The sequence below is a fragment of the Diorhabda carinulata genome, chromosome 5 (genome assembly GCF_026250575.1).
Source record: "Diorhabda carinulata isolate Delta chromosome 5, icDioCari1.1, whole genome shotgun sequence".
NCBI classification, from domain to species: domain Eukaryota; kingdom Metazoa; phylum Arthropoda; class Insecta; order Coleoptera; family Chrysomelidae; genus Diorhabda; species Diorhabda carinulata.
In genome coordinates, this window is record NC_079464.1 from 22,586,646 (window position 1) to 22,611,266 (window position 24,621).

Consider the following 24,621-nt stretch of genomic DNA (forward strand, 5'->3'; position numbering starts at 1 on the left):
TTTCTCATCTTCTTGAAAAAATTGCTCGGTGATCAAAGATTTTCCAACAATGAAGAGGTGGTGTCGGCAATTAATGCCTATTCATCGTCTGGGAAATAATTAATTAAGATTTTCGGTGGCTTTTAATTGTATTCTTGTGAAAATTTTTATTTATTTATTTCTATCAACATCACTTTGAATATTGAATTTTGAATCCTATGAAATTTAAAAATTTTTACAATAATTTATTCTATTCGAAACCACCGAAAATCTTCATTATTTTCCACACGATGAATACATGAGTATTCGAAAGCTCGGAAAATATATTGAAATTAGTCAACTTTGGTGTTTCATTGCCGCGTTCCCAATAACAAAATCTTATTTATTTATATTTATTTATTTATTTATATTTCTAGATGTATATATATATATATATATATATGAAGAGTACACTTTGATGTTTGATAATATTGATATTTACATATTTAAATTTTCTGTCACTTTCGTTATAAATCAAAATTTGTGGGATCCTTTCTTCTAACTAACTTAACTTAGTCAACTGCTCCAATTTAGTGGCTTCTACAAATAAAACTTTCTTACTTCATAACTATTCGCTGGTACATCTCATAGAGAATTAGAATTGTCAAATCACATTCATGCTTTTAATATAAAACTTATCCATCGAACTCGATAGATATATTGGTAGGTTTCATGAATTTCAATATTCCAATATGAAATCAATTACATAATAATCTGACATTGGTATTCACTCCAATTTAAGAATATGATCTATGAGATAACAAACAATTAAAGTTAACTCAATATAATTTGAATATATTGGAGAAATAAGACGACAAGATGGTTCATAGCTGAGTGCCAGAACAAATCTAAGTTTTTTACATTGTAACACCCTGTTCGGAATACAACATTCTGTATATGAACAGCCAGTTATAAATAAGTTATTTTCTTCACATAGTAAGACGAATATTGTCTAGATTTCGAACTTCATGCGAAATACAGGATTCATCGACAAACTGTCTTTATGCTATTTTGAATGGTTTCGTCCAAATTTTATTAAATTGTATTTTCAACTTGCATTCATTATGTTATCATATCAATTTCTAAAATATTTCAACTTTTCTCCAAATTTTATAGATAATTTTTATTTGTAAACTACATTTATTTAATATTATAAAAATTCTAGATAACTAGATTAGCAGATAACTAGAATACTATCACATTGATACTGTTGATAATTGTAGCGACCTAAAATAATGTGATATCAACATTCCCATCACACTATTGTCACGAACCTCGCAACTCCATTCCACCATATTTTATAATAGACACAAGAAATTTAACGATGAAAAATGTTGGATGGAGACTTACCTAAATATTTTTTTAATAAACGATTGAAAGAGTAGCCAGATATAAATTTCGAAAAACTTTCAAGTTGTGACGGATTTTTTTATTCTTTATGAGTTTTTATCTTAGATCTATCTAATGGTATTAAAATGTTGATATAGGAAGAAAACGGAGTTACGTGGTTTGCGAATTAAGTCAACGATATGTAATAATCATGGATAAATGATCGTTGACATATTCTTAAACGTTCAATTGACACAATTCACAATCATGTGCCACTATTCTTTCACGATGTTACACTTCATAGTAGGCAAAGGATATGGACAGAGGAAAACAAACTGCATAGTCAGCTTGTTTACCAGGATTATCAAAAATTAATAGTTTCATGTGGGGCTATAATAAAAACCGTGTGCACCAAGAGCCTGCAGTAACAGGGGCGAACAATGCGAGTAATTCTGGCGGTAAAGAAGTGATATCTTAGTGAAGTTGTGAATATTACAGTGTTTGATCTAGAACATTCTATTTGAGAGAGAGAGAGAGAGAGAGAGAGAGAGAGAGAGAGAGAGAGAGAGAGAGAGAGAGAGAGAGATTGAAGACATTATAATAAAGAGTTTTAAAGAAAATTCTAGAATATTCTTTTCGGAAACTAGATAAGTTACCGAATTTTCCAATCCAATCCAATCCAACCGTTGGATTAGACATATATTTCCATCTGTCTTTGATTTAATTTGAGAAGAGACCGAAAATCAAGACGATTAAGAGACATAAACATATCAAAATAAGAAATTATGTATAATATATGTCAATGTCAACGTGAAACCCCATTTTCATTGTCGAACCAAATATTTTCAGTTTCTCTTCATTTATTCCCAATAAAATTCAATTTACTTGTAACCCGAACAGAATGAAAATAATTATATAAAGAGTGAATTGACGTGAGACGCTAAGCATTAAGAAATAGCTTTTGTTAGTTCGTTATGTGGCTCTACATTTTTATTATGCACCTGCACATCCGGTAAAAAAATGCATTACAATTATAAACCCTAAAACATAAGCGTAACATTTTGTATATGTTTTTTATTCTAATTTCTTGGTCAGTGATTCCATTGAAGTCGAATTTGGTGGATTTGGTAGAAAATGGTTCAATGATCAATAGATTTTCCCCAAATATGTAGAAGAGTATGAAATTTAAAATCTTACAAAATAGAATAGTTTGTAAGTTAGACATGATAACCCTATCACTATATACTCGTACATTCCATTTTATTCAATATTACAAATATACGTATTTCCATTTATTAGTATCAAATCCAAAGGATTTCAATTTGATCAAAATAATCGATTCCGACAGGAAGTCTCTGTAGCACACAAATAATTTTAAGAAGAACCTTGACATTATACTTTATAAATATATTGCCTTTTTTCAATTAAACAAGTAAAAATCGTACGATTATGCAAAGTAAGTTTTTTTCATAAATAGATGTTTGACCTTTTCAAGAATGCCTGGGTGATGATTTACCACAACTCGAATCTCCTAAATGCTCTTTATAATTACTTGAAAATAATCTACATCTTTACAATGAATGTTCCATCGTGTTATTTATTGAGTAGAATTATCATACTTCGTTCTTATGAATACATATTCAAAATGTGGTTATAGTCAATATTGTTAAACACCAGGGGAAATATATTCTTTGTTACGTCACTGATCAACCCAGTATCTCATCATCGGGTTATCGCTCTGCAACGTACGTTTTATTACGAGGGCGAATGTCAAGGATGTGAAGCTTTTTAATACTGCATACTGAATGCAGATACATGAAACACTGTTGCCAAACAAACATAAGTTTCTTTTCATCTGAATGTATCAAATCTTATGAGGAATACGTAATTTCATTTGGAATAACCAATGCAATATAATGATTCTTGACACTTCTGATTAGTTAGTAGTATGGGTTTGAAGATTCACGCAATTCCAAATATTAGAATGATCTGATACAAAATAGTATATTCGACTTTCATAACAATGTTACAAAAAACATATATTGTTACAAATATAAATAATATTGAATCTGCTATTCACACTATTATTATGAGACATCTTTTTGAACATCAATACAATCTAAAAATATCATCAAGCAGCTGATGAATCAAATAAAATTAAATACATTCATGGCTGGTACAGGCACGAAAATTGAATTACATCCAACACATCTTGTTCGGAGTCTTCAATGAAGAAAACAGCCAGTGTTGATATTTGGTGTAGTTAGTTAATGTATGTTATTTCTAAAAACAGGCGTTCTTCGTAGTTTCTTTCAACTGTCAAAACCTTGACAGATTTATTATGTATAGAATGAAATTCATAGGAAACGTGTGAAGCATGCGAGCATTCTGTCAGGGTATAATTTCCTGTTCACTTAGACTGAACAAGTTAAACCAGGAATTTGTTAGCTACTTTAATACTATAACGACAAACAGCAGAATAACACAAATGGAGAGATATAAATGAGAAACTCTATTAGAATTGATAATATTCAATTTTAATAACACATATTTTTCTAATAAAAATAAAAACCACCAAGAAATCGTTGGAACATCAATAGGCTCTTCAATATCCCTTATATTAGCCGATTATGTAATGGATTTTATTTTGGACCATACTATATCTATTCGGAAGTTTGGAAATGTAGCCAGGAGGCAAATGATAAGGACTAGGCAAAGGACAGTAAATTGGAATCTGAAAAAACAAGTAAAAGGAAAAGAATAAAGGCAAATAAACATAGGAACATGGGATGTCAGAGGTACGCACGAAGAAGGGGGGATTTTTAGAGACTAATAGACAGAATAATATGGAGCAGATAATGATAGATAGACCACACCAGTGGTCAAAACAGGTATGGAAAATAGAAGCAATAGGAATGGGATATAAAAAACACAGTAACGATGGAGCAGAACAAAAAGCCAGAAACAGAGAAATGAGGATTGGAAACATATACAATCATCACTAATAGAGACTATTCCTAGGATAATTGAAAAAAAAAATGAAAAGGATTGGTTTGGCGAAAATTGCAGATTCATGCTAGAAAAGAGAAACCAGACAAGACTAATAAATCAAAATACACCAAAAGATAATATGGTGACTAAGTAAACAGGTAAACGCAGAATGCCAAAAAAAAAACACAGATTAGAAACTGGAAGTAATAGAAGGAAAAATTCCAATATCATGGAACAACATGCAGCAGAGCAGGATGATGGAAGGAAAGTAGAAGACCCTTCAGACAAAGAGATAAAATGTGAAATATGGAAAATAAATAATAATAAGCGTGGAGGAGAAAATGAAATCACAGTGAAGATTTTGAAAATAGGAGGGCGAGAGCTGTATAAAAGTATCTGCAGATTGATATGAAAAAAGTGGGAAGAAGGACGGATAGAACTGTTAGCCAGAAACAAACTGGGACCAATTCATAACCAAGAAGTCGGTGAATATCAAGGTGGTTTTAGGGAGGGGCGAAGCACAGTGGACCAGATTTTTGTTAAAAAATAATTCAGAGCAATAATCAAGACAATAATTTAGAACTACATTATCTCTTCATAGATTGTAAATAAGCTTATTATACAATAGAGAGGACAAAGTTGTATGAGACTTTAAAGTTTTTAGGTGTCCACAGAAAACTTATAAGAATGATGAAACTGATTTTGAATAGAACTGAGATCAAAGTATTATCTGAAGGAAGGTTATCAGAAAGTTTTCAAGGAAAAAGAGGGCTGGAGCGGAGGAAGCCTTATTCACTTTACTTTTTAACCTTACATTAGATTAATTTAAGTATATGAAGACAATATTGTGTTAATAGCCAGATCCCAGGGGGAATTGGAAGAAGTCTATAGTAGACTGAAAAAGGAATCAAAAATATTTCAGGGTGAATGACAAAAAAGCTAAATACATGGAAATACAACGGCGAAAAAAAAATCAGGTAGGAGACAGACCTTTCAGGACGGAAAATGAGGAATATTATTTTGAAAAAGTTGAATTCTTCGACTATCTAGGTGTGCTGATTAGGAATACGGATGATGAGACGAAATACCTATAGAATCAGATAGCAAAGGGTGGTAGAATAATGGGGTCCTTGAATAATATTCTAAAAACAAAAGCAACAAAGATTAGATTGTGCAAAACAATGATCAGCCGACTGTATTGTATGGATGTGAGTTCTGGGTGAAAGAAAGTACTTCGAAAAAAACTGGGGAGTGTGAAAATAAATAATGAATGAACATGAAGAAGAACAAGTGCTGAGCTGAAAGAAATATTAACGAGCCCATTCTTAAGCCAAAGCCCAAAGAATCAGTAGGTTAGGGTATGTGTGCAGAATGAACCAAAAAAGAATTGCCAAGAGAGCAAAAATGGAGGGAGAGGAAATTAGAAGAAGATAAGACAGGCCAAAAGAGAAATGGATAGGAGAAAAGTGGGAATAACTGAGTGGAGAGAAAGAACAGAATGTCATTCATAATCTAATCAATAACTATTCAGATTCATTAATAACGACCCAACCTATAAAAATTTAATGTCATTCACAATCTAACGAATAAAAACTCACATCAATTTGAACAGCAACCAGAATCAATGAATTTCATATTTATGTCAGGAGTTCTTTTGGATATAGATTTTTGAAGTTTATGAATTTGCTAATATTTTTAAAAATTTCAAATTTCCACACATATTATTACAATTAATAGGCTGAATATTTATCTCAAGTGTCAAAAAAACAGAATTTAACACATCGCAAGTCTAGATCATTATCATTTAGGAACCCATTCATTATCTTGAGCTATCGGCAATGCAGTCCAATAAAAATGCCTCCGCTTTTGCTTTTCTTCCTCGACATGCTCCAAGTACCATTGTAAGTATAATACCGCTGAGAACAACCAAATATACACGCTTGATAGTCGATGAAATTTGAAATTATATGGTTTTGTATTATATACAATGCTCATTATCCTTAATCATCGGGTTTAAGTAGAGCTAATAAAATTTACAGTTGAATCGTTTAAGTACTAAATCGACAGATTTGGTTTTGTTTTAGGCTAGATAAGATGAAATTAATACTCTGAACGTATGTAGGTACATCTTTTCATTTAGTGTTAGCGTATTCGCACTAATTGGAACAAATATAATAAGTTTTTAACGTTTTCTACCACATAGAAAATTTGATAATGAAAATGTATTTTATAATAGCCTATTACTATTATCAATGAGATTATTAGTTATGAAATTGCATTAAAAACCTTTATTCTAGCTATGTCAGTTAAAATTGGGTGAAATTTGCTATTTATATTTAAATAATATAAGACGTTATCTTTTGAGTGGCATAATTACAGTTGGTAATTTACGGAACAGGAATACCTCATAAAGTTGTAGATAGTTTTGTCTGTCTAATCAAGTGATTGATATTATGATCGTTCCTCCATTCAGTCTTTTATCTTCTATTCCTGGATAAATGCTTTTATTTCCACCTTATATAATTTGCAGTTTCAAGTCCCACACATTTTTTTAGTTATGCGATAATTACCTAATTTTAGCCTTGTTTAGTTTACAAACTACAACTGATTTTTAAAATATGTCCAAGCATTCCCAGTTTACCTAGAACTTACAAAATTGGTCGCATTTCGATATAAATTAAAGCGTTTTTGGCACAATGCGGTATAAATTAGCGTAAAGCAGTTAAAAACTTATGAAATCAGTTACGAATTCTAGACAAATTTGCTAACAGCCATATTGACAAAAGGTCTGGCTTCTATTATGCGGAATTTAGGTAAACTAATCTTGGGATACTCAATAGACTCAAGAGTTTGCACGAGAACGCAACATAAAAGAATAGAAATTTGTACAACTTCTCGTAGTATGTTACGTCCTTCTATGAACCATTATTATCTGTATTCTATCTCTTATAATGAAAAAATCTTCAAAACCCAAAAAAGAATTTAATATTATATATAACAATATAATAAATGCCACTTTTTTTCAACTCTTTGTAATTGTTTAACTAAGAAAGTTTCCTCCGAAAAGACTATTATATTTAAACAAAGAGCTAGAAAACCCTGTAATCTGATAAACGAATATCTTATTCAACCTTAAATGTTTCTTGTAGGGGAATTGAGCGTAAGTTTTATAACAGGCAGCACTGGTCAGTTGGATTCTGCGAGTGAGAGGATCCTTTTATCCTCAAAGTTTATTTTTAAATCGACAGGTTTTTAAAAGTTATGATCACCCAATAGCAAATTATAGTTTAATTCAAAAAGGTATAGAGTAATAAAATTCCATAAGGTATGCAAAGGGACCCAAAGAATATTTAAGCCACTTTCAAAGTTTGTCATTGATTTCATTGTAAATTTTTTTTCATCAATGCAGGTAGTACCACCCGGGTTGGGGTCAATATATGGGTTTATATTGTTATTCATTCACAAACACTGAAAATAGTATGTCAAAGGTAGGATACTAGTAAAAAGGGAAGAATTTTATTTTAACAGAATAAACATTAGGCATTATGTACATAGTATTAGGTACACATATTTTTTATTGAACATTATAGAAAAAATACATTATACAGAAATTAAATTATAAAAAATCATGATATTCTTCGTCATCTGAGGAACTGTCATCTCCTTATGACGTTGTAATTAACGGGTCGACCGACGGTCCGATCGATCAAGTAGTCAAGATCCCACATTTTGTCCTCTTCTTTAATGACATGCTGGACTGCTTTTCGCCAGTTCTCTGGTGTCACCTCCTTAATGGCTTAATCAAATAGTAGCTTAACGTTTTTTTCTGCTATATCATCCAAGGCGTATTTCATAAATCGATGTTTGTGTAAATTTGCTATAGCTAATGGTTCTTTTTTTATCAAATTATCTTCAAATTCAATACTTTTGGTGGTTAACCAGTCAATAATTTTTTGTTTTCTCCAAGATGAAGTTGGAGTCTTCTCTATGCGTCGAGAATGATAACTTTCGTTATCCATAACTACTACTGAATCAGCCAGAAGATCAAAACCATCCGAATCCATGTCCTCGAGGTAATCTCCCTTATGGTACGACTGAAAGGTTAGCAAACCTTCTTTTAAAAATACCTCTTCACTTCCAATATGGACGATTATTAGTCTTTTCCCTTTACCTGAAGGCACCTTAATACCAGTTGAAGCCCTTCCATGAAAGCTTGGTGAGCACTGGTTATATTTTTGTCTTGCCATATTTTTAGTACTGTATAGCCTTCATTAATTCACGTCTCATCAAGATAAAAGATTTTCTTCTGCTCTGTTCTGTACTGCTTTATACTTCTTAAGTATTTTCGTCGCCAGCAAACAATTTCATCGCTTTCCAGTAAAAGTGCTTTACGGTTATGCTTTTCCCAAGCAAAATCGATATTTCTCAAAGTGGTCCATAAAAGTTTTTTAGTTATCAACGGAATAAAAAGAGTGAACTTTTCTTCGAATTACACTTTGGGTGTCTTCATCAAGGACCTGTACTTTTCTGGCCTGCTATCTTTCTCCTCCGCAATAATTTAAAAACCGTGGAATTTCCAACTCCAGTCATTCGGGCACATCGGTCGACAGTTTCTTGTACAGTAAATTTCGGGTAATCGTATTTTAGGCAACCATGTACATTCAAAATGATAAGTTTTTTATTTACTGATAGTGGAGAATTATTGGAACATCTTTTCGTTGGTGTAAATGTCGCCATTTTATTACTAATCTTATAATACTGTGAATACTATTTACGGCTTAACAGCAAATACTGATGCGTTAAACTAAACAAATATACTTATAAAGGTCTAAAAATTTTGGGTAAGGCATCATTGCCCTTACGGCGCATGGTTAAGCCGAATCTGAAATAGGGTTGGAATTAGGCAGAGGCACTAATAAAAGGTTAAACGGTACCTGTTAAACGCAAAACGTAACTGTATAATCTATTACCTAAGTAATCCTACACAATATTTCAAGATCTACACCTATGGCCGATACCGAAATTGAGCTGAACTGGACGGAATTCCCCAATTTATTGCTCTATACCTTTTTGAAATAGACCATAGATATTTTATTATTAAACGACGAATGAATTGTGATTTGTAGTTGAACTAAGTTTGCTTATAGGTACTCTTGATTGTTAATGCATATTTTCAATTTTCGTACCATATTTTGAGTAGATCCGGTAACAACATTCGCTCAACAAGGTAAAGGTATGTGAATGTTGTACAATTTAAACAGTGTAGAAATGTGTATAAGATCATTATTATGGGTATCTGTTGCAAATATCATTTGAATGGATTCTTACTGCAGGAATTAGGTTGTTAATTTGTGTCTTATTATTTACGGGATGCAAAAATGTATTGTTAGTATAGTCCCATTACAAATGTCACATGAATTTCAAGGACATTAATTTTACAGGTAATCACGACCAAAACAATTGAAACATAATTATACAGCTCTGATAGCCTGTCTCCTATAAATAATGAACATTTCAGGAAATTCATGATAACGACAAATTACTATCAGAATTATTTTAATTATTTTTGTATGAATTAGTTGCGTTTGTCAAAAACGATTGGCCGCACATCGGCTGATTACTATCATTGTTTTACGTAAATTTAGAATTTTTATCATTAGAGAAACATTACAAATATGTATTTAAAATAATTATGATTCTTATATCTATTAAAAAATCACTTACAATTACATAGAATGCTGTCCAAATATGTGGAATCAATTGAATTATGTAATCAGTAAATTGAAAATTTCTACCTGGATTTTGAATATTTTTTATATGTCCATTTTTACGAAACTTTTTTTAAATTTACTACTTTATTATAAAAAATTTCACAAGCCTCCTTTTGGATTCTTGTTTTATTACCACAACCTATCATAATCAAAATGTCTTTGAATCAGGGACAAATGGGCCATAATTAAATTTAATATGCGCACAAATATTATACTTATAATATAATATTATACGTCTTTTAGTAACTTTAAATGATAAATGATAATCGACTACTAGATTCATATCAAGGGTTCATTCCATTTTTTGACTAATACCTTCAAAGATTTTTTCCTAAGGTTCAGCAGAACAAATTCAAAAATACCTGATTATTTCTAAAATATATTTTAAGAGACCAGACCATATTGCTTATTTAAATATTAGAATAACGAAAAAAATTAACAAAAGAGCTCATGTGGTATTACAAAATGTTGTAAGAGAAATCCAAAATAGCTTCGGTTATTGTCAAGAAGTGATTGGTGTTTATTTTGAACATTCAATTTAATTGTAAAGTACATTAAGTAAATACAATCTAAATATTATGTGAAATTATTATCTTCATTACACATTAAGTTTGGTGAAAGAGACATTATCCAAATCTCATATCTTAAAAATTCATTTTCTCAGTTATGATAGCACCAAATTTATAAAAAAAATATATTGCTGAACAGAGGACTAAAATCTCTTTCCAGCAAGCTGCCACTTGACCCCCTTTCTCATGCTTATAATCCAGAGGAGGGTGCCGGAGGGGATAATATTTTCATACCGTAAATTGTCAATTTAAGAATGAAAATCGACTTGTTTCAGGTTTTTTCTCATAGCACATAATAACGCTAAAATTAAATTTATTCCATACATATGGACCCCGCATTGTATAAGTAGTCAGTGTCAATATATTTATCACCTTTCTACTTTGAAGACAGGAATAATTAACATGTCGATAAACAATAATCATAATTACACAGATCGATAAGTAATAGATCCATTTCGATACCTTGAACGTATTCGGATACAAATCAATTTTTATTATATGATATGGCTATGATATTTCAGTACATGTTCACGCAGGCGATAATTCATATAATGTAAATCATCACATTGCCCCATACTTTACCTTACAATATTTGTTGAAAAGAAGTTAGTTTCTTGCATATAGTTTAATAAATAAATCTAACGAACTGGTAAAGTAAGATGATGTTCATTTAAAAATGCCTTCGTAGGGTAGGCAAATTATTTTGTAGTAAGTTTTTTTGTGTAGATTTATTTGTTTTGTGAAGTTATTTGCTGGTTTTTAGACCTCATTACATTCAGTTTGCGTACAAAATGCATTATTAAAGGGTTGTTACTTAAGGAAGTGCGAATTTTCCTCACAAAAACGTGAATTTGTTGAGTTTTTTACCGACTATGCAGTGTTTTGCTTAGTGTAGGTAGGAGGTATTGAGTCTGAATAGCGGGTTTTCACACACGATTTTAAATTTTCTGGATGATTAGACGCAAACTGGCCATAGGTGTTTCCAGTACTCGTTGAAATTAAGGCTCGGTATAACTCTTTTCAATTCGTTGGTTCGAATCAAATATTTGTGGTATAAAACACCTATAACTTGAAAAATCCAGAATGCACCTACACGTTTTCGGTAAATTCTTATTCGGTTACATAATCACCAAACATAGATCTAATCCAGTTTCGTTTTTATTATTCATTGTACATTTTATTTAAGCTGGGTTTAAGCAGCAACTCAGGTAACACACAATGCGCTCTATATGTATGGAATAGTTTTAATTTTAGCGTTATTATGTACTATGTGGAAAAAGAACTGAAACAGGTCGATATTCATTCTTAAATTGACAATTTACAGTATGAAAATATTATCCTCCTCCAGGGCCCCCTCTGAATTATCTGTATCGCCAAAAATTTTAAATAAAAAAAGGGTCGTGTGGCACCTTGTTGGAAATGGAATTCAATCCTCTGTTCAGCAATATAAAGTTTTTTTAGTGCAATCATAACTGAGAAAATACCTGATTATTTCTAAAGTATATTTCAATAGACCAGACAATATTGCTGATTTAATAGTTAGGATAACGAAACAAACTAACAAAATAACTCCTGAGGTCATACAAAATGTTGTACGAGAATTCCAAAATCGCTTCAGTTATTCTCAAGAAGTGAATGATGGTCACTTTGAACATTTAATTTAGTTGTAAAGTACATTTAAAAATACATTTCAAATATAATGCAACATTATTATCTTCATTCTACGAAAAGTTTTGTGATAGAGACATTATCAAAATTTAACACCTCAAGAATTAAATTTTTAGTTATGATTGCACAAAATTTAAAAAAAAACTCCATATTGCTGATCAGAGGACTAAAATTTCTTTCCAACAAGGTGCCACACGGTCTCCTATCTTGTTTAAAATTTTCGATGGGTTCTTATAATTCATGTATTTATGTGATGCCAAACGTGAATTTGTACTGACTAGACTTATTTCATATATTACCTATCTTATTTGGTATTCAAATCCATCTGTATATAAGTTTTAATGCCACATAATATTGTCGGAAATAATTTTTTGACCCTCGGCAAAGGAGACCCAGCATTGGAACGAATTTGACACCAACATTTGTTGTACAACTACACACACTTCTTGTCTCTCTGCGAGTGAATGCTACGTATTTTTAATGAAAAACCAAAGTTGCCAGTATCATCCAATTTATTTTAAAGTAATTCCTATATGTTGTATGCTGTTCATCATTTTTTAGTCACGTTTTTACTATTAACGGAAACGACAGACGTATCGTGCAGTTGCAGTAATGCATCCAATCTTTCCAATACTCAGCCTTAACGTTTGAACGCCAATACTGGCGCAAACATTTGACGTATCGTGCAGTATAGGATTTATATATAACCAAACATAAGTAAACAATCCATTCATATTTTTTTTGTCTAATGTTGAACCATATACCATTTTTATATATTTGAACATGGAAATCTTAGAAATAAACGGTTGTAGGCAGTAGTACCTATAACTTTTCAAAACCGCAATCATATTGTGTTAATAAATATATAATTTGTGGGTAAGATCTCTTTATATTCAATAAATGGATTATTTGGTTGTTGAATTAAGCTAAATGTAATATTCATTTAGTCGTTGACCCACTTAACAGCTTATTGTGTATTGAGTTGCCTACTTATTAGGATAGCATATTACGCTTTTGAGCCATTATATTGGCAATTGTCTTTGAAAAATAATTGATTATTTTTTATTCTATCACGAAAAAAACTCAGTAATTACTTTCCTTCAATCTGCCCAAATATCAAAATATGATAAATGTGACTAATATTGGCTAGGAATATAAATATTTAGAATAAGCATAGAACAGTACATTGAGAAAACAAATAATCATTACATTAACAAAAAAATATAATTTCTATTATCCAGGAAAAAGATTTATTTAAACATTGGATAATTTTCAAAATTATTATACTGAAGTCAATCAAATTGTCTATCTAATTTCCGATTATGGAGGAACTGCAGAAGAAAAAGTTTGTTCTTGAAAATTTAAAATTATTTATTTTGAACACAAGCAAGTAAAAACAAAGTAAATTATTTCTATATCTAGTTTTTCCATCTTGAGAGGATTCGTAATACTTTGGTGGAGGTGAAACAACTAACACAGTTTAAGTATACTTTGTTAAATTGAATATATTGTTGTGTATGTTCCATGTGAGAGTGTGTGTTTTTACATTTTTTCAATGTTTGTCGATTTTTTACTGACACTGGCATTTTATTTAACTTGCACACATGAATATTAAAAAGCAAAATTTCAAAATAGCAGACTAGTGGGCGGAAATGGGACACATTGATAAATATTGATTTGTTTAGTAGTATTAAGCAAGAATAACAACTGAGTAGATTATATCAGACCATATTTGTTAATGTAAAAAAAACATGAAATGGATTGAAATGTCGACACTTGCATTACAAAAGAGCAGAGTAAATTTTAATCGTATGAATACAATTTTTTGTCTGACTGAATACTGAAGGAAAATTTTATTTCAGAATTCAAAGTATAGTTATTTGTAATATGGTTATAGTGAACCCAGTTGAAAACTAATGAGTTAATAGCTAACTTCCGTTTTGGAATAATTACCTCCCAACTTGATGAAGAGTGAAATATATCACTGACTAGTTTTGAATTTCATTGTCAGAATAATGAAAAGAAACAATCCTTCAAAACGAATCGCAATCAGTCCAGATTGGAGAAACTTATATTACAAACAGATATAATGATATACTATTAAATACTAGTCTGTTCATATTATTTTTGATGGATAGCTTTGGTTCAATTTTTCATATTTCTATTATTACCTAATGTAAACAGGGAATATAGATATTTAGAATTCACAATTTTTCGAAAATTACAAATATCCTGACGAACCTACAATTCACTTAAATATATCGTGGATTGATACTTTCAGTGACTTCATTAAGAGGGTTGCTACTTAAGTTTTGAGATAGACATATAAAAACAAATATTTATAACTGGATACCTTTTTCAATATATTCTCCATGAAGGTCAATTCACTTTTGCATGTGTTTGAACCAATTATTGAAACATTTTTTCCATTCCGATTGAGGTAGCTCCAAAACATATGATTTGAACGCATCAACCGCTTCTTCGGGTGTAAAAGTTGTTTAGTTTCGGGTTCATATGTATAGATCTATGATTTCTTTGCATCAATCGACTCGAGTTTTTTTAGAGATTGTCAAATTATGCAGTATCCAACGCGAAAAATATTTTTGACAGCCAGATGTTTATACACTATTGAATCTATGCGATTGGAACTAATGCTTAACTATACCTCAAGCTCATGGCATGACGATTTTGTAATCAGGTTACACACAGCCCTGATGTTTTCTGGCACAACAGTCGATTTTGGACGACCTTCACGAAATTTATCCTGTAGCGAAGTGCGACAACGATTGAATCCGGAAAACACGGTGGCTAGAGATAGTGCTTTATCACCATAAATCGAAGTGAGTTGATCGGCACACTGCTGTTGGTTTCATCCACATCGAAAGTCAAAGAAAATCATCGCACTAAAATATTTGCGATTTCATTCTATTTTTTGACCAAAATCAAGTATTTATAACTCAAATAGCACCCGTATGGCAACATGTACTTTCACGATTGAAAATGTCAAACTTTATGATAGCACTGTCATATTTGACATATTCACATCAGTGTTGCCATATCTCAAAATGTGTGAAGCAACCCTCGTATTTTTAGCTTACAATAAATGAAGTGAAATGAGACGCTAATTGGGTATACCATTTTTTTTTTGAAAATTTGCATTAAATTGACACAGTATTTTATTACTATTGATAATCATGTTAACTTCAATAGGTATCAATAACTAAGCAAATGTTTTATTATGAATTCGTTAATTTCATAACTTTCTACATTTGTATGTCCAGTTCAAAATACCTACTTATTATCGACAAGATTTGGAAAAAAAATAATGGATATGAAAAAAATTAAATCAAGAATTATTTTCTAATGCGTTTTGTGGAGTAGATTGAAAATAATGAAGAGTATTTTGGAAAAAACAATGTTTGATTAATTTGAACTATTGATTAATAGATAAAGATAAAAATATCAATACTAAGTATAGTTACTTGCTCAATAGTAGCCAAAATAACTTTTAAACTAAAAAATATTTCTCAAGCCAGCAATTATTCATAAAATATTTGTTTACATCAAATTAGAAACTTATTTTTACTTAAAGCAAAAAGCCTCAAACTATTTATAGTAATTGATCGGTGGACAATATTCAATCGTTATCATAGATAGTTAATATAAAATAACTATACACAATATGGTGTGTGGGTGTGGGAAAAGAAATATCAACATAACATATTGAGATTTTTAATGTTATGGTTTGGTGTATTCTTGAAGTTTGAGAAAATGTTTTTGTAGTTTAACTATTTTACTTGCACCCATATAAGAGATGATTTCATATTTGTCAAGATACTGACAGGATATTTTTTTATAAATTATTTAATAAATTTCAATCAATCATTTGCACATATCAAAAATAATAGATAGCGATATTCAGACCTACCTCTACATGCTTCAAGACTTTTGAGTGGTTTTTTATACTGTTACTAACTTGTCCACGACAAGAACCGTGAAGCCGGTTCTGTTGGAAGATTCTTAAGTTTAGCGGACGCGACGTCTTTGATATTGTTTTTGTTCACATGTTTTTATCATAGATGCGATTTGTTTATATTGTTTTTTTTTTTGAAGACAATATAAGAGACCTGTGACCTGAAAGTGACAGAGTGAAAAGCAGAATTGGAGTATCGCGAAATGGAAACGTCGGGTAAGAAGAGTGAATTAATAGAAAGACTCAAAGTGGCAGCATGATATATCTGTAAATAGGGACTAGAAGATTTCTATTATTTTTTATCATTGAAAATTGACATTGTCGCTAGCGTCAAAAGTAAAATTTCTCTTCGAATATCGAGAATAAGTTGACAATGTTTGAGACAGCTGCTAGAGTGAATAATTGGTTCAATAATGAAAAAAAAACCATATCAAAGAAGCCGCATTTTACTAACTTTAAACTCTCCCATCATAACCGCATTAACCAGTTTCACGTTCCATGTCGTGGACGATTTCGTAACAATAAATATATCACAATACTGAGAAACGAGTATTATGAAATGTGAAGGTCATAATGCAACAGTAAATAGCTCTATTCATTATTCATATTCAATTTTGACATTTATTGTAGTTTTAATAAAAATATGTAGAAGCAATATATGTAGTTGTTGCATATAATTATAAAAACATAGAAAATACTCACATTGATGAAGATCTTTGTTCCCTATAATCTTCCTTTGATCCCAACTTATGTTCAGTTGATATTCTAGCCCTCATTGATTGATTTATTCTCATCTGTCTTGGTTGTAATGGAGGTGGAGTCTCTTTTCCTAAAATGAGCAGTTAAAATGATATTGCTCAATTATTTATCTTTTAATTTTTGTAATCATGAATTTAATTTAATTTTTCAAGTAACTGAAGGGTTGTTATCATATTTCTTATTGGTTCAATTTGTTTAACTGAACCGTTCTGTAATATATCAATTATATTTATTTTTGGAGTGTAATGGCTTAGTCAGACAAAATTATGTAGGAAAGAGTCTTATCGAAGAATTGAGAACTAAGGTTGGATGAAGAGAAAAGAGGTTCCCTATAATATGAAGGTTAGTTCAGAAACAATATTACACACAAGTTGCGATATTATTAAAAAAAGATCAATATGATCTATATTTGAATTCAATTTTAAAAATCAATTGGTATGATTTGATGTATAATAAACATGTGTGTATTAATAGCTGGAAGTTAACAGAAAAAGGAAGTCAAGAGATATTCACTGATCAAATTTCTTGGAATTCAATAAAGAACTTTCATTAAGCTAGTGACTGAGCACTGTCAAGAAGTGCTAAGAAGTGAAAACACAAGTATTATACAAGTGAATTCCAGGAAGAGAGGTAATTGTTACGAAAGCGGCAGAGTTTATTCTAAAGGGAAGTAGCATGAAGGTACTAATACAATAACAAAAAACAAAGTTCAATCAAAAGAAGTTACACATATTAATTCTCGCTATCCGTATTAACAAATCGATAGATTATATTGTAACAATCAGGAAAAAAATAAATCTGTGAAACTGTTTGGGCTACATTTTCTTGATAATGCTATTTACCTGGACTTTCTGATATTGAAGCTCTTTGTGCCCGATGAGTTTCGCTAGTCATCTTGATTTGTTTACTTTCTGGTCTATTTTGAGATCCTAGGGATTCTGGTCTACATTGCTCTGATACTCCATTTACTTTTTGACTAGCAGCTATGTTTCCAATCATACTCAATTTATGATTACTGGGATACCTAAAAACAATAATAAACAGATGTTATACGAATTAAATTGTATTATTGCAATGAATAACATTAATCCTATTATATTTGATAGAACTTGGTCTAGTTTCCTGCTAAGTTACAGTAATGCCTGCATAAGCTTCCTTGTTAATGCATTTGAATGAATAAAAGTATAAAATTTTTATAATACTAACATTATTTATTAATTTTCTATGTTAAATTTATTAACCAGTTATAAAAATAAAAGAATTATGCTACCCTTCTCATGTTTCTGTCATTTTTATCATTTTCACTCGCCCTCATTTGTAACAAAATTCAAAACAAATTTGTATGGAGAAGTCATTGCCACTTTATAAACATGAACATTGAACTTTTTTCTTACCTGGTACTTGACCTCTCTTGATAACCCCTCTGATTCGGAAAGCCTAGTATTTGATCGGGTTTACTAGTTGGTGTTTCAATATGTCTGCTGGTATAAGGTTTGCTGTTCACTTGATGAAAAATCTGATCAGTGGACTTGGTTTTAATAGATGAACGTACTGACGAGTTCCTTAGATATCTTTCTGGTAAACCTAAGAATTTTCGAGTACTTCATAAGTATATAGCTACCATAAGGAAACGAACTATTCCTACTTAATATAAGTTATTGTTGGTTTACCAACACACTCTCATTTCAAACAAAATTTTGATACCAAAAAAATACGAAACTGACAAACATCAGCAAAATATCTTGAAAATTAATAACTAATAACTATATACTCGTACAGTGAATCAATAACTTTTAAAGTTCAAACCAAAAAACAATCCGTCGCATTTACCTAAAGGTATACTAGGATAAAAAGGTACATAACATTTTCTGGCTATGACCCGATCACTTCGTTCATTTTGCGAACATCATGAAACGTGATTAGATTACTTTCCGCACATTCATATCATGATTGGCTCAATTTATCATAGTTTATGACATACAAACTAAAATAAATAAAGAAGACTTACCAACAGTCTGTTGAATCACTTTTGCTTCTTTCTTAGAATTCTTTTGTACTTGTGGTGCTGGTACTTGGTTACCAGTACTGTTCTCTCGTAGTCGGTCTTTAAAAGCCTCTTGCCAGTCCGGCTCGCATTCAGGAGGTGGAGGGGGGAGAGGTTCATCGCTGTTGAACACTTCATTTTCTAGCACAGTGGGAGGTGAAGGTGGTGGTAGATCTGGACTTGGGACTCTCTGATCCAGAAATAAATCTGGAAATGCGTTTCGCAGGCTTGGATTTTTAGGTGGTCTAGCAGGAGGAAGGTCGGGTACGTAATCGTCTACTGATATGGATGGTCCTATTATCATAGGTCCAAGCATGTCAGTTGACAGACTTCCACAAGAATTACTGTGTTGATGACGCGGTATGATCTTAGAAAAGCTGTCAGCCTTTTCTAAACTAGATGCTAAGCTACTCCTCTTCGAGTTACCTCCAGAAGCGTAATCCGATGCTGATGAAGCTCGTCTCGATGGCATTTGTACTTTTATTTTCGGTGGAGGTGGCGGCAGAGTCAAAGCAACCTGAGCTAATTGTGGTTCGGATCTCCAAGAACTTTTGCTATTCGGATTATTATGTCTTTCGTAAAATGATAATAAAGCCTTTTTTTGTATAGCTTTAAGTGTCGGATCTGGAACTCTGTGCTTCTTCTCTGGATCGTAATAAGAGTATTTATGTTGTTTTTCTAATTCGCTTATTCGATCTGCCACCGACAACGCCGACTGAAGTGATATTGATAACCTGAAAATAGAATTTCCATCAGATATTTTCAAATATGACCATAAAATTGTAATTAAATTTAGGAGATCGTAAAATATCCATTACCAATCTCGGAAATCTACTAATTATTTTATGTAGAAACAAGGTGAACTATATACATATGTATATATATAGAGAAAAAATTATTGAAAAAAAATTATATATTAATATATTATGCTCTAAATGTTCTTGATTTTAAGTCTCTTCTGTTTTAAAATTAGTTTTTTTTTTTTGATAATTTTTAAAAGAAAGATAAATTTTGATAAAGACTTAAAGAAAAGTCGAAACGTCAAACTTTATCTCTCTTTTATATAAATCAGTTAATCTTGGGCATATAAAATACATTTTATACGTTTCCATTTATTCACCATGTAACGCTTGACTGGAAAATATAAAATTAAATACCATCACTTATGATTCAAGGTTCTCAACGCTCGATTGATTTTATTGGAGTAAACTATCGGATCGATATTCAAGGTGTATGTTTCACTGGTCACCAAAAATAGAAAAGGGTTCAAATAATATTATTATTATGAACAGAAAAAACCATATACCACTAATATAGGAGTTTCTTACTACCTTTGAGCAAATTATTAAGATGTTTCTTAAATTATGTAACATGAATAATATACAGTATCTGTCATAAAAATGATGTCTTGGAAAAAATAAAATTAGTAATGGGTATTGTGTCTTCCAATAACTACTGTATTACAAGGCATGCTTAATGAATAGAGTTCAAATGTAAGCATTCCAGTCGTACGGGGCTCTTCTAAAATTTCTAACAAATAAAAGAAAAAATGAGGATTTAAGTTCAAAATTTTTAAAAATATTCCATGAAATCATTATACTTCTACAGTTTGAGCTAATGTTGTATACAGATACAATACTTTATACAGGGCATCAGCATTTTATAGTACAACAACTGTTGTTGCATGATCTTCAAGACGTTTGGTTTGGAAGGACAGCTACTATAAACCAGTTTTTTACAGTGCTGAAAGATGATACTTGTATAGCTGTATGAAAAGTTTGTTGACGCACTCTTGTATGAATAATCTATGATATCAGATGAAAAAGACAGCAACGCATTTTTCCAAATTCCTTTTTTACATTTTATGAAAACAGAATTTACAGTACTGTTTTCCATAGAATACCAAATAATGACCCTGGTATTAAATGTTTTAAATTTTCTGTATAATTCAGATTTTTAGACCAAGGATATTGTCAGGTCTGTTAGTTTGGGCTTTAAAATTAAAATAACCCAGTAAAAAAAGTTAAAATGAATAATATCGGTTGATATAACAGGCTATTTTACTGTTTCTTTTCTATCAATCTATCGTTTTGGAAATGTTCTGTATAACAACTTGAATACCGTTGTTGTGAAATGCGGCTATCGTATTGAAACCACGTTTTGCGGTGTATATTGTTGGATCAGGTAATAATGCATTTTATAGAAAATAAATTGCAGTTTACCTTCGATCTCCGAAGACGATAACTTATCGGAACGTGCGTCAGATAGTGTAATTCTGAGTGTTGGCGTAGTGGTAGTGTAAACAGTGTATGAATATTACAATAAGATAATATATACCAATAATAGTATTTTCCACAAAATCAACCCATGTTTTGTTTTTTGATATTTGCCTGCAATGTAGATTTTCATCTGAACAATATTGCATGATTGCCGGTGGATATTATCAATAGAATTTTTATTTAAATTATCATAATTAAATCAAATTGAAACACGTATTCACAAAATTCAATCTTGAATGAGACGTATCTACTTTGTAAGAATAATTTTTGCATTTTTAGAAAATATTTTATTCTACAGACTTCGTATATTCAAATTCCTAAAGCTAAGAGTAAGAATTGTACAGTGTTAACCTAATTGATTGATTGTTAACCTACTGGTTGAATATTTGGATTATGTGAAGTTAATTCTGTTTAGCTTATATTAGAGTTAGTGTCTGGGTGCAACTTAAGAAACGATGTGTGTATCTGTTGCAATGTGTTTATTCTATTGGCAACTCCACTCGTCATTAAAATTTCAAGCCTCTCACTTCAAATTAGAGGAAACACAATATATATATAAATATATATATATATATATATATATATATATATATATATATATATATATATATATATATATATATATGATGAATTAAATTAACAATAAGTAGTACGTGAATATTTAAAAGGTTACACTTTAAATTAAAAAATTAAAATGGAAAACTCAATAGCTTCCGTATTTTTCATCATACTATTTATTTAGCTTCTTATGAATTTGTTTTTTCAACTTTATATGTAAAATTACGGAGAAATTGGTTAACTTTAATCGATATGGAAATGCGCTGTTTTAGAATTCGTTGACTCACTAGCTGTGGAATTCCTAACTGATTTTTTAATTTTTTATTTTGTATATTGTGAAGGTTATTTACAGTACAATTACCTTTTCCTTTTCAATTTATGTATATGCGGAAAAAATATAATAAACACCAATCACTATTCCTAATGTACAGATAAATTCTTATCATAGAGTAGAGAATAAGAAGAGGAAAAGCTGGGCTCCAATCGCGACGTATTTATCGTACACGATATAAAATAACAGAAAACAAATTTAACGAGGGTAGTTGTAATAATTACATTATTTTTAAAGTTTGGATACTCCCTGTTCTCCAAAAATATCTACCTAATATCTATTAGTAAATTAGCGATACTTGAATTGTTAGACGGAGAGCACTCTTTCTCTCTGTCGGTTTTACAATAGTATTTGAAACTTTATATCCAAATTTTGTTTCAACTTGTGTTTACAGTTACAGTATTATTTCGAGGATAATGATCTAGATCAAATATCAAAAAAAAAAATATTTTAAACTGTTATTCTGAATCTATCATTTGCGACATATGTTGCAAGGTACAATTAAGTTTTGATTGATTATGAAGATTTGATTGATACTAAACGACGACATTTTATAATGTTAAATCCTAAAGGAACTATAGATTAAGTTTGATCACACACTACTCCAGTTATGAATAACGATCTAAAAGTGATGAATATTTATATTTACGGAGTTTCGTTGACAGTTCAGTCGAATATATTTCCCACTACACGTTTCAGCACTTTGCTTGTCTTTCAATAACTCGTACTAGATGCTTTTATCTTTGGGTTACTATGTACATTTCCAAATTTATTTGTTTAAATTAACTTTTAACTGACTCCATAACTTTCTACCCGTGACTTATTGTTTCTCGTAACTAACTGTTTAGGATCTTTCGGTCACTAGTGATACTTCAGCATTTCTTGATTTACTTTTGGTAACTCCTGTTTAGGGTCTCTCAGTCACTATTCATACTTCAGGATTCTTTATTTACTTTTCCTAACTAACTCCCAGCCTTTTTTTCTTGCCGTTTCATAGTTTTTTCACCGATCGTCATTTTTTTATAATTGCATTTTTTTACGATGTTTTTGTTCTCTTATGATACTCTCGTACTTTCTTTTTCTTTTACATAATTACAAGGTGGCAAATTTGACAATATAAGATTCCACATCAATTTATAGGTTGTATATGATTGAGTTATTTTAAAAAATGATTGTCGATTTCTTCATTATTATAATTAATTTTACATAAATCTTTATTTAACATTTTTATAAAGTTTCTCATTCTACTAATATTGTTGAAGTAGTTTTCCGATTATTTAAAGAAATTTTCTGTTTTTAGTATACTACTGTTATATTTCATTACAATATATGTTTTTTTTAATACCGGTACCCACATATCTAATAAGTATTATTTTTACTTGTAATTGATTGCTCTCCTAATAAGATGTGTTCTATCAACCGGTCCCAAATTTCCAGAATTGAAATATCAATGGAAACATGAAAAATTCATATCAGTGCTATTATAATGAAACAAGACGATGGTGAAAATGCAGAAAGAATCCATTGCATTGCCGGTGAAAATAACGAATGTAGGTCCTCTTAGGCACATATCTGACTAGTACAGTTTTCAGTATAAACCATGTCCCCCATCGAAAATTCTTTTGTCTGTGAATGTTTGTATATATTATTTGAAATTTTATTTTTGACGCGGTTGAAAAAAGCTGTAAATGTTCATTGAATTGAAAATAATTTAATTCCAATCACGACACTGCATAATACTGTAAAGAAAAGGAAAATTTATAAACATGTGTCATATCTTTTTCAATTTTTTCATCTTAATCACACCTTCTGAATATTTGGAATTCTTGCCAATCAAAAACAGTCATTTTTTATGCTAGTAACTATCAATTTGACAATAATAAATTATCTAACTGTACATCGTGAATGTATCGTTTATAAAATATCTTTGTCATAGATCTGAAGAGCCTGGTATGATATATGTGTCGAATTTTATGAGGTACTGAACGAAATCAACTGGTTTATTTAAATTAAACGAACCACACCTGTACAGCTAGATCAATAATGGATATCGAATCGCGCCTATCTCAAAATTTAAATTTCCGTTAGATTTCATAGAATTCAGCCGTTTTTTATACCATAACATCCAATGTTTATTAGTACAGTCACAAAAGTTAAGGAAAGTTGCTAAGTTCAAAGTATTTTCATTTTGTCTCCATTTTGAAGTTAAAAAAATATTTTTAAGAATATGCCTGTATATTTGATAAAAATTATATTCACAGTTATTTAAAAAGTAGGGAATTATCTAATGACAGTTATTTATTATGCAGCTACTCAAGTAGATGAAGTAGT

At 30.6% G+C, this 24,621-nt stretch overlaps 1 protein-coding gene across 1 annotated transcript in view; it reads right to left on the reverse strand.

The window, feature by feature from the left end:
* LOC130893880 (protein Shroom) overlaps nt 1-24,621 on the reverse strand; it is a 214,015-nt gene that overhangs the window by 94,893 nt on the left and 94,501 nt on the right. The window contains exons 6-9 of the mRNA XM_057800320.1: nt 19,087-19,856; nt 18,473-18,662; nt 17,921-18,102; nt 17,022-17,148 (exon numbers count right to left, since the gene is read on the reverse strand). Of these exons, the coding sequence (XP_057656303.1) occupies nt 17,022-17,148; nt 17,921-18,102; nt 18,473-18,662; nt 19,087-19,856 (1,269 nt within the window). The remainder of the gene's footprint in view (nt 1-17,021; nt 17,149-17,920; nt 18,103-18,472; nt 18,663-19,086; nt 19,857-24,621) is intronic.